At 38.7% G+C, this 15,890-nt stretch overlaps 1 protein-coding gene across 1 annotated transcript in view; it reads left to right on the top strand.

The window, feature by feature from the left end:
- The first annotated feature begins 12,207 nt into the window (after window positions 1–12,207).
- Window positions 12,208–15,890, top strand: part of KMO (kynurenine 3-monooxygenase) — a 63,098-nt gene continuing 59,415 nt past the window's right edge. The window contains 1 exon segment of the mRNA XM_043923551.1: window positions 12,208–12,514. Within this exon segment, the coding sequence (XP_043779486.1) occupies window positions 12,440–12,514 (75 nt within the window). The 5' untranslated portion in view covers window positions 12,208–12,439.

The following is a 15,890-nucleotide window of genomic DNA, read 5'->3' as shown; positions in this document are numbered from 1 at the left end:
CACCACCAACTTTTTGTGTTTCAGTATCTTCTCCTTCCTTCAAATAGATGAAGATTTATTTAGAAGTTAGAAGGTCAGGATAAAAGATAGTGGAATGGTTTTAGAAAACAATGAACCATCCACCCCATATGTTTATGCTTTCCACCATACTAAACAAAAAGACAACACACCAAAGTTTAGTATGAGGAGAGTGTTGTTAGTTTTGTCATCCGTTTGACGAAAGCTACAGAAATAAGCACTTAAAGTTACTATCCTTCCCTAGGAAATGCTAACATTTTGATGTTAATTCATACTCTTTGTAAAATAAAATAAATTACAAATAGTGGAGTGGCATTTTCTTCCACATCTCCGGAGAAACTATTCTTATTTTGATGTCATACTCACCAGTGTATTTTTTTGGTTTGCATATTGGTATGCAAACAAAGCTTTTAAAAATTTAACCTGAATATACCTGTTCTATACCTGAATTCTATTTTTAACATCTAGCCATTATCTTTTTACTTAATAGTATTCCATGCCTTGTATTTAGCACATATTATCACAATTTCTTAATAATCTTTTTAACAATATTTCATTGAATGAATATAAAGCTTTTTATGCAGTTCCTTAATGAACAGTAATTTTTTGCTACTATATACAATGCTTCAATGATTTCTTTATAGGTTGTCTCTCTTCATTGGGTAGCATCACTATTTCTGTTACCTGTTATTTAGAATTTTTTTAAAATATTGATTTCTATGCCAGTTTTATATTACTTATTATTTGCCTGATATATGTTTCTCATTTTATTTTAGATAATTCTTTTTTATTTTGAGGATATCTTCTGTTTCCATGATACAGTTTGACTTAATGTTAACTGACAGATGTTTTGTAAATGGGCTGTTTTAATCTCTTTTAGACTTCACTTTCACTTTTCACTTTCATGCACTGGAGAAGGCAATGGCAACCCACTCCAGTGTTCTTGCCTGGAGAATCCCAGGGACGGCGGAGCCTGGTGGGCTGCCGTCTATGGGGTCGCACAGAGTGGGACACAGACTGACGTGACTTAGCAGCAGCAGCAGCAATCACCTACTGATACATGTTATGATTTAGAAAATTTTCTAGATGTTATATGTTATAAAATCTTTTAACACTCAGAACAACCTTATGAGGTAGGTCCTATTATTATTCATACTTATAGAAAAGAAAATTGTTGCCCAAGATCATCCAACTAGCCCACAATCTTTATTATTTTGCACACACATTGTGGGGTTTGTTTTTTGTATCATTATTAATATTCCTCAGGAAATGGAACACGACACTGAAGAATGATTAAAAATAATTTTAAAAATGTGTATGGCAAAGTTTATTTTCCAACAACAATATCTGCCATCCCATTTGCTTTTTCTCAGTGTGACTTTTTCACACGTGAGTCTAAATGGTATTGTCTCCTTCAATAGGCAGGTCTTATGACTCACTGATAGCCAATAGAATCTGAGAAAAGTGACTGCTGAAAGTAGGTCAGAAAAGCCTGTGCTACTTCCCTGTGATTCTCTTGAGACAACTACTCCGTGCTAAGTCATTCACCAGTAAAAACTGTGACTGCCCTGAAACAGTTGTGCTATACAAGCAGGCATTCTAGTCAACAGCTTAGCAGAGCTCCCAGCTGACACTTACCATCAATTCTCAGCCATGTGAGTGAGCATTCTTGGATATCCACCCCAGATGAACTCACATAACTGTAAAACTTTTACCAAAGCAAACTTGGGTCTGCTTGCCTGTGCACAATAAAGCCAACCTACTGACACTCTTCTTCCTACATCATCACTTTTGTTACAGGGAAGAACTGACTTCATGTCGGATCTGTTTCTTTTACTTTAACCTTGCTTCCCATTGCTTTTGATCTCTAAAAAGACACTGTTCATACCTAATGGCCGGCCTTGGGGAACCCTGCTCCTCTGCCTGAATGTTTAACCAAAATGCCTTTGTTCAGGACCGTGTCCACCTATTGCTGTCTCCCAGAAAGGAAGAAATTAACTCATCTCCTCCCTGAGGCTTGCCATTCCAGGAGATATTTGTAAGATTAATGGCCTTTTACACTCTACCTCCTCACCTCACCTCCTTCCTCGCCCCCATCTCTGTTCTATAAAAGAACCTGTCATCTATACCGCAATAAGATGGTTATTTTGAGACATTAGTCTGCAATCTTCTTGGTCAGCTGGCTTTCTGAATAAAGTCCTATTTCTTGCCTCAACACCTGGTCTCTCAGATTTATTCGCCTGTAGAGTAGCAAGCAGAGGGGACTGGGATTTGGTAACAGTTTATCTCTCTTTCTTGAACCATTGCCGTAAATGAATACTGTAAATTTTCTGTATTATCTCCCATGTTTAAAAACAAAGCAAAACGAAACTGCCTCAACTTTGCATTCTGCTTCAACTACCTCTCCATTCCTAGGGCATATTCGCTCACCATCTTCATTCTTCTCCTCTCATTTTCTCATCAGTTTACTACAGTCTACCTTCAGTTCCAACCAGTCCATCTTAAAGGAGATCAGTCTTGGGTGTTCATTGGAAGGATTGATGCTGAAGCTGAAACTCCAATACTTTGGCCACCTCGTGCGAAGAGTTGATTCGTTGGAAAAGACCCTGATGCTGGGAGGGATTGGGGGCAGGAGGAGAAGGGGACGACAGAGGATGAGATGGGTGGATGGCATCACCGACTCGATGGGCATGAGTTTGAGCAAACTCCGGGAGTTTGTGATGGACAGCGAGGACTGGCGTGCTGCGATTCATGGGGTGCAAAGAGTCGGACACAACTGAGCGACTGAACTGACTGACTGACCTTCAGTTCACGTTACCCCACTGATACTGCTCTTGTTAGGTTCACCAAGGACCACCAAGTTACAAATGCTGTCAAAACCCTGACTCCCTGTCCATTGATGCTGAATAGAAATAAGCAGACAGAGTTTGACAGAAATAGAAAGTGTGGCTTTATTCCTTTTGCCAGGCAAGTGGGAGAACACAGGAGACTAACAGTTCAAGAACTCTGCCCCACTCACCTAGGGGGATTAAAAGAGGCTATATAGACTGGGACTCATTGGGGTAGATTAATGATAAGACTCAAACTAATGAAGGTCTTACATCCTTCTTTCTGCATTGTTTCAAAACAGTCTCAGCTGGCGTCAGCTGTGTTCATTTGTCTCTGGATTATTGACCTGCAACCCTCTTTCTGAAATACAAACAGCTATAAGGTTTGTTTTTTTGTTGTTGTTGCAAAAGAGTTCAGGGAGAATAAACACCAGGTGCAGGATATAATTTACACAGTGTGGCGGGGGGTGATAGGGTAACTTTGTGAAGGACAAATCTAGTTACCGACACTGCAGATTAGTAAGTTGAAAAACTAAGATTGATCAACTCTTTCAGGCTCATTTTTCCTGTTCTTTGTTCTCTTTACTTGTTCTCAAGAGAGGAAAAACTTCATTTCTTTTTTGCTGCAACACAAATCCGATAGACAATATCCTATATTTTCTGCATCAGTGATTCCATTGACTCGCCTCCCCTTTGGAAATCTCTTTCCTGATCTTGCAACATTGAATCTCCCTCTAGTTATTCCTTCATAACTATTCTTTGTTAGCTCTTCACTGGAAGATGAGGAAGTGCCTCAGAGCTCTGTCTTAGATGATCTTTCCTTTTTCTCCTGTTTTAAAAAAAAAGTCTTTTTAGCGACCTCAAGTAGAAAGTATTGAGTTAACCACACACCTACATTTATGGCACTTTATAGAGTATTAGATCCATTCTTAATTTAATATTTATTTCCGTTTCTATTCATCCCTGGGCTTCCCCAGTGGCTCAGTGGTAAAGAATCTGCTTGCAATGCTGGAGACACGGGTTCGATCCCTGTGTCAGGAAGATCCCCTGGAGTGGCTATCCACTCCAGTAATCTTGCCTAAAGAATTCCATGGAGAGAGGAGCCTGGCAGTTACCGTCCACTGGGTCACAAAGAGTCGGACACGACTGTAGTGACTAAGCACATTCATTCCCTACACCTTTTTTCTTTTTGGACCTAAACACTCAGAGCCAGCCCTGCAAAGATAACAGAAAACAGAGCTGCAAGTGCCAAAGACCTGGTGAAATGAATAAACAATTATTGAGCAAGCAGAGTTCATCAAACAAAGTGAGACCATATTCTTTCAACTTCAACAGTTTAGCAATGATGAAAACAACAGAGCGAATATTGTACTAATTAATCTCTACTAAATTTTAATTTTTATAAACTTTTATTACTCCCAATAATGCAGATTTTAAAAAACTTAAATGTAGAGAAACATGAAAATATTCAGTGTCTCCTGTAAAGTAAACATACTTTACAGTATGCCCCTCTTGGAGCCATTCTGTTGGAAAAGGACCTGATTAAAGGATTAACAAATAATCAAATCCCAATGAGGGTGAAATGCAGCTGCTCCTGACACAATAGTTACCCCATAAATTCCTTATCCCACAGCCTCACATTCTTCAGGCTCAGAGGAGGAGGAAAACAAATTTATTAATTTCTTTTTTTCCTCAAAAAAATCTTCCAGAGAAAAGGAATGTGGTCATCTTTAACTTTCCTGAAGCCCCTCTGAAGCAACTCTTTTTTTTTTTCATTTATTTTTATTAGTTGGAGGCTAATTACTTTACAATATTGTAGTGGTTTTTGCCATACATTGACATGAATCAGCCATGGATTTACATGTGTTCCCCATTCTGATCCCCGTTCCCTGAAGCAACTCTTTCTACTAGATTTTTAGGAAGACTAGAAAGACAAGTAGCCAAGGTTGAAATTGTAGCTTTGTAATAGTTAAACTTTTTACAAGCTTTTGGTGCCCTTTCTCTCACAGACACCCAGGGACCTCATGCTATCCTTCAATTTATAAAGTTATTGACTATGTTATTCTACTCAGATCTGTTTTCTCCTGTCAAACCTAATACAAAAAGTTAATTTTCTCTTTCAATCTCCTCCAACCCAAAGAACATCAAATCCACATTATTCAGGTCTTATAAAATGTAGCTACTTTATAATTCAAATTTCATTTAGATTTGTATTTTCAAAAAAAGAAAAGGAAAGGCAAGATGAGTCTTGAAAATTGTCACCTAATTGGAGAAACAGTAATATTGATTCTCCCTGATATGGGGACTGAGGAAATTCCTGGGAGGCAATAATACAAAATAGTTTTACCTATTCTACTGAGAGTGAACTGAAATAAGACCAGAATCTTGCCAGTACAGTAATTAAAGTAATAATGATCATTGCCTATCAGTCCACTAGCCTTTGTTGTAGATTGCATAGAACCACATGATTCATTATTAATCTCTTACATAATCTACTTTCTTGATGTATGGTTCTTTGGCTCAGACCTGGTAAGTTTGATCCACTCATAATGTTGATCCTCATAGTCAATCTTAATGTGTTAACACATTGTTTTAACTAGATCATTTGTGGAGTGGGTCAACAATGTCATATATAGAGTCAGGGTTTGAAATTTTTAAAAACTTTTTAAAAATAACTGAAGCAGACAGAATGTTACTCGGGTAATAATATCCTATCAGATATTTTTGAGTAGAAGAGAAAAAGTTTGCAGTTATCAAGCAGACAATTATATGTAAATTTCAGGCTATTTTATCTGTGACTAAACTGCCAATGAATACTTCCATAGGATTTGTCTTTCAGATAAATAACATTCAAAATAAGCACATGACATGTTATGGAAAAAAGTTATTCAATTCCTAGGCTGAAAGAGAGCATAAAGATGAAGATCACTTGTTTAGTGTCATATGGGACATGCAGACACCAATGGAACAACCATTTTAGAAACAGACAGACCTTGCTAATTCTACACACCAAATGAGTGTGAAATCATCTACAGGCACAAGGCAGAAGCAAAAATAAAAACCGTCTAAGTTAATGTACTGCTAGCTTAAGCCTCAAACTACTGCAGTCTTTTTTCTTTTTTTCAAGTCATTTCTTTTTTTTTTTGAAGTATAACCATTTACAATGTAATGTTAGTTTCTAGTGTATAGCAAAGTGATTCAGTTATACATATGTCTATTACTTTTTGTACTATTTTCCACTACTGGATTTTTATAGGATATTGCAAATAGTTCCCTGTGCTACACAGTAGGAACTTACTGTTTATCTATTTTATATATAGTAGTTTGTATTTGCTAACTTTCTGGCCAACCCATTATGAGCTGTTTGAATGTTTTGGAAATTAAGCCCTTGTTGGTCACATTGTTTGCAAATACTTTCTCATATTCCCTATCGCTTCATTTCCTTTGCCGTGCAAAAGCTCTAAAGTTTGGTTTGATCACGTTCCTTTATTTTTGTGTTTCATTTCTATTGTCTTGGGAAACTGACTTTCTCTTCCAGTAGAAGAGCCACTGGGTATCCCTTCACAGGAGCTGTCCCCCATGAAGTGTACACTATGGTGTCATCTGTCACCCATTGTGCGGGCTCGCAAAGTACACGGTTGGTTTTTGACACTGCCCTCAGACCCATCTCTATCAGGGGAATGCAGGTGATTGGCCTGGGTGTCCTTCAGGCACTGTGCTCACAAAGTGGCCAGTGCAGATTCATCAGTACAGATTCCCTGTAGTCATGCTTTGGGACCACTATAGTTGTGCACTTACATCTGCTATGGGGACTACGGAATCATTTCAGTCCCAGCCCCGCCTCTGCAGGTGCCCACCCACAAAGACCGCAGCTGCTACCATGGGACCCACCCCAGCTGTGGGAGCACTAATAACCCACTCGGAAGTTCATCAGATACTGAGCTCCCAAATTGGCCACTGATGGTGTAAATCTGGATCACAGCTTCTGGGCCATGGCTCAGATTTCAGTCAGTCCTTCTTCCTAAATTATGCAGCCCCTGGGCGTAGGCTCAGATTTCAGCCCCGCCTCCGCTTGTGGACAACCCACCATTGCCTGCACACTGGAGCCTTGCTTTCAGTGAGCATGCTGAAAGTGAGGCTGTTATGGTGGGGCCATGTCCCTCCTTTTATGCTTGTGTTAACGATAGGGCTTCTCTGATGGACCAGGGCCTGGCCCGTCTACACCCTTGGTTGCTTCTTGGACTATACTCCAGCCCCTTGAAGCTGTTTCCATGGAGCAATCCCCAGTCCTCTCCCCTGGTCTGTCTGCTGAAGCTCAGATTTTAGCACCCAGCTCAAGCACACCAGCAGACTTGCACCTCGGACTGGGGAGCGCAGCGGGGTGGCCAGGACTGTGCTTGTCTTTCTCCTTTCTGCCTGTGACAGTCTGGCGGCTACGCTCTGCTCTGAGCCTCTGAAGCTCCCAATCTATCCTGTCATCTCAGCCTCTGAAGGGTGTTCCTAAGGTAAGGGAAACTTCCCTCTTTCACAGCTCCCCTTTGGGGATGCTGGTTCCCTACCAATCCTTTGCTTCTTTCTTTCATCCTACCTAGTTACACTGTAACCTGTCTTGTAGCTTTGGTTGTATGAGCTCCTCTGCCAGCATTCAGTAGGGATTCTGTGAGAATTGTTCCACATGTAGATGTATTTTTGATGCTTTCGTGGGAAGTGATAAGATCTACATCCTTCTGTTATGCCTTCTTGATTTCCCTCCCACAGTTTTTTTTTTTTTAATATAGTTTTGAGCACTCAGTTTAAAATAGTCATACGTAAATTAGGTAACATGACTTCCTAAACCCAAATAAATAACCATCAAAACAAACCTATAAAGGAAAAGGTTGGTACATTTGATATGCTAAAATTCAGAATATCTTTCATCAAAAGGCATCACTAAGAAAGCAAAAAGGCAAGCCAGAGAGTGGAAGAAGTTATTTGCAATATATATAAAGAATAAAACTCATATCCAGTGTCAGTTAAAAAAAAAGACAACCCAAATGAAAATTGAGCAGTACACAGAGGAAGAAAAGCAAATGTGAATGAGGTGCCCACCTTTATTTATAATCAAAGAATGCAAATGAAAATGATAGTGGGATAGAGTACACATCCACCAGCAAGTACTGGATGTACCAACAATATACATGTTGATGAGGAGGTAGCAGAAGAGAAATTTCTGTACACTGTCAAGTAAAAGTAAAATGCTTTGGAACATAACTTTCTTTCAGAAAGTTAAAAATAAGCATAACCAGTATATAGTTCCTATACATGCTCATATGTGTGTGCGCTACACTGTACTAATATACAAGCTCATATGTATGCACACTACAGTGTACTAATATCCAAGCTCATATGTATGCACACTACAGTGTACTAATATACAAGCTCATATGTATGCACACTATGTTGTACTAAAATACATGCTCATATATATGTGAACTACTTTGTACTAATATACAAGCTCATATGTATGCACACTACACTGTACTAATATACATGCTCATGTGTATGCACACTACACTGTACTAATATACAAGTTCATATGTGTGCACACTACATTGTGTTAAAATACATGCTCATGTGTATGTGCACTACCCTGTGCTAATATACATGCTCATGGGTGTGTACTACAGTGTACTAATATACATGCTCATGTGTGTGTACTACAGTGTACTAATATACATGCTCATGTGTGTGTACTACAGTGTACTAATATACATGCTCATGTGTGTGTACTACAGTGTACTAATATATACGCTCATGTGTGTGTGTACTACCGTGTACTAATATAGTTGCTCATGTGTGTGTACTACAGTGTACTAATATACATGCTCATGTGTGTGTGTACTACAGTGTACTAATATACATGCTCATGTGTGTGTGTACTACCGTGTACTAATATACATGCTCATGTGTGTGTACTACAGTGTACTAATATAGTTGCTCATGTGTGTGTACTACAGTGTACTAATATACATGCTCATGTGTGTGTGTACTACAGTGTACTAATATACATGCTCATGTGTGTGTACTACAGTGTACTAATATACATGCTCATGTGTGTGTGTACTACAGTGTACTAATATACATGCTCATGTGTGTGTACTACAGTGTACTAATATACATGCTCATGTGTGTGTGTACTACAGTGTACTAATATACATGCTCATGTGTGTGTACTACAGTGTACTAATATACATGCTCATGTGTGTGTATACTACAGTGTACTAATATACATGCTCATGTGTGTGTATACTACAGTGTACTAATATACATGCTCATGTGTGTGTGTACTACAGTGTACTAATATACAAGCTCATATGTATGCACACTACACTGTACTAATATACATGCTCATGTGTATGCACACTACACTGTACTAATATACAAGTTCATATGTGTGCACACTACGTTGTGTTAAAATACATGCTCATGTGTATGTGCACTACCCTGTGCTAATATACATGCTCATGTGTGTGTACTACAGTGTACTAATATAGTTGCTCATGTGTGTGTACTACAGTGTACTAATATACATGCTCATGTGTGTGTGTACTACAGTGTACTAATATATACGCTCATGTGTGTGTGTACTACAGTGTACTAATATACATGCTCACGTGTGTGTACTACAGTGTACTAATATAGTTGCTCATGTGTGTGTACTACAGTGTACTAATATACATGCTCATGTGTGTGTGTACTACAGTGTACTAATATACATGCTCATGTGTGTGTGTACTACAGTGTACTAATATACATGCTCATGTGTGTGTACTACAGTGTACTAATATACATGCTCATGTGTGTGTGTACTACAGTGTACTAATATACATGCTCATGTGTGTGTACTACAGTGTACTAATATACATGCTCATGTGTGTGTACTACAGTGTACTAATATACATGCTCATGTGTGTGTACTACAGTGTACTAATATACATGCTCATGTGTGTGTGTACTACAGTGTACTAATATACATGCTCATGTGTGTGTACTACAGTGTACTAATATACATGCTCATGTGTGTGTGTACTACAGTGTACTAATATACATGCTCATGTGTGTGTACTACAGTGTACTAATATAGTTGCTCATGTGTGTGTACTACAGTGTACTAATATACATGTTCTTATGTATGTGCACCACATTGTACTAATATATCCAAGGTTGATCATAGCAGCATTATTCAAAATATTGGGTTGGCCATAAAGTTCGTTTGGGTTTTTCTGTAACGACTTATGGAAAAGCCCTAATAAGTTTTCTGGCCACCCAATATTGAAAAACTGGGAACACCCAAATGTCCATCAGCAATAGAATGGATAAATGAAAACAAGTGAATTAGAACACCTTGGAATAACAGATTAGTAAAATATTGAGGAAAAGAAGCAAATTTCAAAGAAAAAAAAAAACAGCATAAATTCATTACAGTAAAGCTTAAAAAGAGGCAAAGAGGCAAAACGAAACTAACGTTTATTTATTTATTTTTGGCTGCCCTGGGTCTTTGTTGCTGTGCACGGACTTTTCTCTAGTTGCAGTGAGCAGGGGCTACTTTCTGGTTGCCGTGTACATGCTTCTCATTGCGGTGGCTTCTCCTGTTGCAGATCACAGGCTCTAGGGCGTGCAGGCTTCAGTAGTTGCAGCGTGTGGCCTCAGTAGTTGCGGCTAGTGGGCTCTAGAGTGCAGACTCAGTAGCTGTGGTACATGGGCTTAGTTGCCCTGAGGCATGTGGAATCTTCCCGGACCGGGGATTGAACCCGTGTCCCCTGCATGGCAGGCAGATTCTTAACCTCTGAACCACCAGGGAAGTCCAAAACTAAAGGATTATAAGGTTGCTTGTATGAACGGCGATTACCTCTGTGAAGAGACTTTTGGCAATGGACATGTGTAGACTTTTGGGGCCCTGGCAATTTTTTTTTTTTCATAGCCTGAGTGGTAAATACATGAGTACTTGCTTTACAATAAGTTATTGGACTGTATACTTGGGTTTTACGTGCTTTAGTTTTTGGTGTTGTATTCCACAATGTTAAAAAACAAATGAAACAGTTCTCTGTATACTGACATTAAATAATTCTTGAGTTTATGTTGTAAATGAAAACCTGGAGTGTGGAAAAGTGTATAAAATTGGCTACTATTTATGAAAAAAAAGGAAGGAGGTATGAGGGAGGGACAGAGAGAGAGAGAAAGCAGGTATTCATAAAAGAAGAGGGAATAAAAAACAGTGGTTATCTCAGGAAAAATAGGTGGCCAAGGGACAAGATTAGAAGAAAAACGTCTATTCATTGTATACCCTTTTGTACTTTTTGTAATTCACACCATGTAAATGTATTAGCTATACTGTGTGTGTGTGTGTGTGCTCAGTCATGTCTCACTCTTTGTGACCCATGGACTCTATCCTGCCACTCTTTGCAACCCCATGGACTGTATCCTGCCTGGGTCCTCTGTTCATGGAATTTTCCAGGCAAGAATACTGGAGTGGGTTGCCATTTCCTACTCTAGGGGATCTTCCCAACCCAGGGATCAAACTCCTGTTTTCTATATCTCCTGCATTGCAGGCGGATTCTTTACCACTGCCACATGGGAAGCTCATTAACTATTTTAAATAAATAAATAAAAATTCCTAAAAAAAAAAGAAAAAAAATTCCCAACAACAACACTGATTATACTTATCCACAAGAGGTCACTATCGAATGATGGTGAACTCTAGTTCCTCATCAGAGAAAAACCAGTCTGAAGTCTCCCTGCTCTCACCAGGAAGTTAAGCAGCATCTTCATTTACATTCTTACTTTATTTTACCTGTCATGTTCTGTTTTTTTAAAAAACCCTCCAATTCAAAAATATGCACAGAAATTTAAAATATACATTTAAAACAGAGCGAAAGAAAACAAAGAACTGAAGAGACAGTATGAAGCAATGAATGAATTTACAAAAAGCATAATATTAACCATTTCCCCTAGGATTAATACACAAATTAGATTCTAACGTTTCTAGCATTTGATACAAAAAAGGAAGTATTGTCAGTTTTGTAATTCAAAATCTTGCTCAGGAGAATATTCAGAGTATGAAAAATGTTTTCCGTGGTAGAGTCAGTTAAAGACAATCCTTTAGGTAAAATTCCTGACCAGTCTTAATAACAAGAATAATCCACAGAACAATTGGGAAACCACGCCATACTCTGGGACACCAGATCCGGGAAGTTTCATTCATGGGTTAGTCATGGTTGAAAATGAAACTAAGAATACATACTATAAAAAAGGAAGAAGAAAAGCCACAAAACTTGTGCTTTAAAAATTCTGTCTTACACATAGGAGAGTGTTCAGTCTTCACGTGGCTGGATTTTTCAAAATTTAGCTATTGCAACGAATTCCCTTTTTCCTAAAGTTGAGCTGATTGTCCTTCCGGCAACTAATGGGTTAAATGCTACCTTCTAAGTTCAAGGAGAAACAGCCCTGCTCAAATGCTGTTGCTGGCTCACAAATGCAGGGCTTCAGGCAAAGACCGACCAAGGGAAGTCAGCGTATAGGAGACAGTTTTCTCTACGACAAGAGCTGCAACAGCTATGAAAAACACTTCAGCAGTGATGGATTCTTCTGATATTCAAAGGAAAAATATAGCTGTCATTGGTGGTGGCTTGGTAAGAATCTATTTGGATATATTATTCCTGGTAGTGGTATTATATTATCATTACTTTTTTGCTTTTTTATCAGAGATTAATTGCTTTTATTAATATTTTTTCTATCAATTTTACTGCGGTATTATTGACATAGAGCACTCCATAAGTTTCAAGTGTACAGCATAATGATTTCACTTACATACATTATAAGATGATTCCCACAATAAGTTTAGTGAGTACTTCTCATTGCAGACAGATATAAAATAGCAGAAAAAGAAAACATATTTTTTCCTTGTAATGGGAACTATAAGGATTTACTCTTTTAACAACTTTCATATACAACATACAGTGGCGTTAATTACATGTTACATCTGCGGTGCTTATTTATATTACAACTGTTAGTTTCTACTTTTTGACCACCTTTGTTGTCGTATAAAGATATTATACCTCTAATCTTCCTCACCTATTTCACTTATCTTGATATTATTAATCACTTGTAAGGATTGTTCACTTTCTTTTGAAACTTTTCTGATATTTAAATACACCTTTTTAAAATGTGGTGTTAGTTTAGTTTGCTCTTTCCTAAAAGAGCTATCTTATTTCCATTAAAAACAAAGGTGTCCATTTTCCCTTGTTTTTTCTGTACAGCATTTTTCAAAATAGAAAATAAAGCAAATTGAATTTGATTAATCCCCAAATAGACTATGTGTTAAAAAAAATATTAATGTAAATAGTCATTTTAATCAAAACATTTGCCGCTTTGGTTAATAACTCAGTTTGTACTGTCTAGTAAGAATAAAAGTGACAAGAAACATGAAGTTAATGCAGCATTATCACATTGAATGTTCACCAGTTATTTGAGTAAGTGGGAGTAATACTTATTCAGTCACCCTATCTGGCTGGTCCAGTGGAGCTGGTCCTAAGTTGGTGGAGTGAGGCATAGAGCAGGTGAGATGAATGGGCTGAGATGGCCCCACATCTAACAAGAAGAGGGGAGGGGGTGTCTCCTCTCTGCTTCCACTGTTATTATATGAAAGCTAGTTCTACTTAACGTGGGGCTGCCTCAGTGAAACTGTATTTCCCCCTCCCTTAGCAGAACAACTATTTTGGAATCAAAATATCCCCATTAGTTAAAGTTTAATCATTTTGGCTTTGCCTTTGGCTTAATCATGTGCATGCTTTTAGATCATAGGTATTCATTTATTTCATTTACTCTGCGAAAATTTGCTGAGGGCCTAATGATGTGCCAGACACTGTTCTAGGTTGTATGTAGATGAGTACATTTTGTAGCACACATAGAGTTTTACAGTTTGTGCTAATTCTGACTTGGGTGTTGCCTTCCTTTTTGTGTTTTCCCTAAAGTTTGATGACAGTTCTAACATTTCTGGTTTGCTATTGTTGTAGCCATGTGTTTCGGGAAACAAACTCATTCAGAAGGACAATGCAGATAGTGGAATGCAGTTTCTTACACCAGCGGGCCCAAGGGAGAGTCTCCTCTTAGCCAAGGACCCTGGCCAGTTTTTGTGAAAACCTTATATACACTAAGTGTATGTACACAAACCTACCTCCCCAAATTCCCTGACAATCAGTTAACCCGTGATTCATATGCCTTAAGCCTAGGTAGTTAACAGTGGATAATTATCAATAGGCCTGTGGTCATGCCTCAATAAGCATAATAGAATGTACGATTCTATTTGGTTACAACAGATAGTTATGGTATTCTTTTAGCGAGAAGGAGGCCTGGTTTTCCAGTTGGTATGTCGTTTCCATAGATACTGGGCGTATAGCTCAGAGTCCACAGTCCAGCCCAAGATGGAGTCCTGCTTTCAAGATGGAACCTGTTCTGATTCCTCCTTCACTATCACATGCTGTGTTGGCCAATGCATGTGACATATGTCCTCATTTCTTCATACTTTGTACCTGGCTTCAATCCAATCATTCCTATCAAAATTTTGCATAAAATGTGAATTCATGGAGTCAACAAAATCCTGTTGGGTGCCAGCTATGTGCCAACATTGTTTTAGGTATTAGGAATATAGTGATGAGCATTTAGGGAGGAGAAAGACGATGGAGAATAAAAGTAAGTTCAGTGAGGCCTAAGCACTACACAAAGAAATTCAAGCAGGGTAATGCTGTAGGGTCTTGAGGGTATCCATTTATAGAGTGTGGTCAGGGACAGCTTTTCTGAGGAGATAAATGACCTGAAAAATGAGAAGGAGGCCATCGTGTGAAGGGCTACAGAAAGAGCATTTGGGGTAGATGAAGGACTGTGGAGAAACAACGAGGAGATAAAGAGCTGAGCACTTTTCTTGAAGCAGACAGAAAGGCACAAAGAATGAGACTGGAAAGGAGTAAACACTGAGGCTAGGGAGAGTGAAAGAGCCAGAGGTCCTAGGATCTTAGCGTGCAAGGCAGACAGATTTTATCCTAGACACAATGGAAAGCCATTGGAAGATTTTAAGTAGGAAAGCAAGCCGTGATTTTAAGATTCCTTAGGCTGTTATATAGAGAAGAAGTGGGAAAATTTCAAGACCAGGTAGACCTGTTAAGAGGCTGTTGTGTTTGTCTAAGACTTGGACTAGGGTGGCAGCAGTGACATCTCTTACAATGGCTCTTAGATATCCAAGTGACAGTGAATGTCACTCAGTCGTGTCCAACTCTTTGTGACCCCTGGATTCTCCAGGCCAGAATACTGAAGTGGGTAGCCTTTCCCTTCTCCAGGAGATCTTCCCAATCCAGGGATTGAAACCAGATCACCTGCATTGCAGGTGGATTTTTTTTTTTTTTTTTTTACCAGCTGAGCCATAAGAGAAGCCCAAGAATACTGGAGTGGGTAGTCTTTCCCTTCTCCAGGAGATCTTCCCCACCCAGGAATCAAACCGGGGTCTTCTGCATTGCAGGTGGATTCTTTGTCAACTGAGCTAGGGGAGACAACAAATATGTGATTGGATATATGATTTTGGAAGGCATAAAAATGTGGGTGTCATCCACAGGTTTCTCCCTGAATAACACTTGAACTCTTCATCATCGAACCACTTCATTATCTGGGCACACATACATGTGCTAGAAAATGGGAGACATGAACTAATACACATATATTAAGAAGCAACTAAAATTCCTCTGCAAAGGAATTCTATTCACCTTATTGCTCAGGTCCATACTTAGGAATCATGTCTGATTCTTTTTTTTCATTTTACGAAAATCCCCATTCCTCTTTCATTCTACCAATAAGCCTTGGTGGCTCTATAATGAAAATATATTTCAATTCTGGTCATTGCTACCATGCTAGTTAGGGCCATCATCATTCTTTATCCATACTCCTGCAGCCTCCTCCTAAATGATCTCCCAGCTTCTACTCTTATCCATAGGCAGTCACACAACAGCCAGAATCAACCTT

Source organism: Cervus elaphus, chromosome 14 (assembly GCF_910594005.1).
Source record: "Cervus elaphus chromosome 14, mCerEla1.1, whole genome shotgun sequence".
Lineage (NCBI taxonomy): Eukaryota > Metazoa > Chordata > Mammalia > Artiodactyla > Cervidae > Cervus > Cervus elaphus.
Note: the sequence above shows the minus strand (reverse complement) of the source record. Positions and strands in the feature narration are given on the sequence as shown.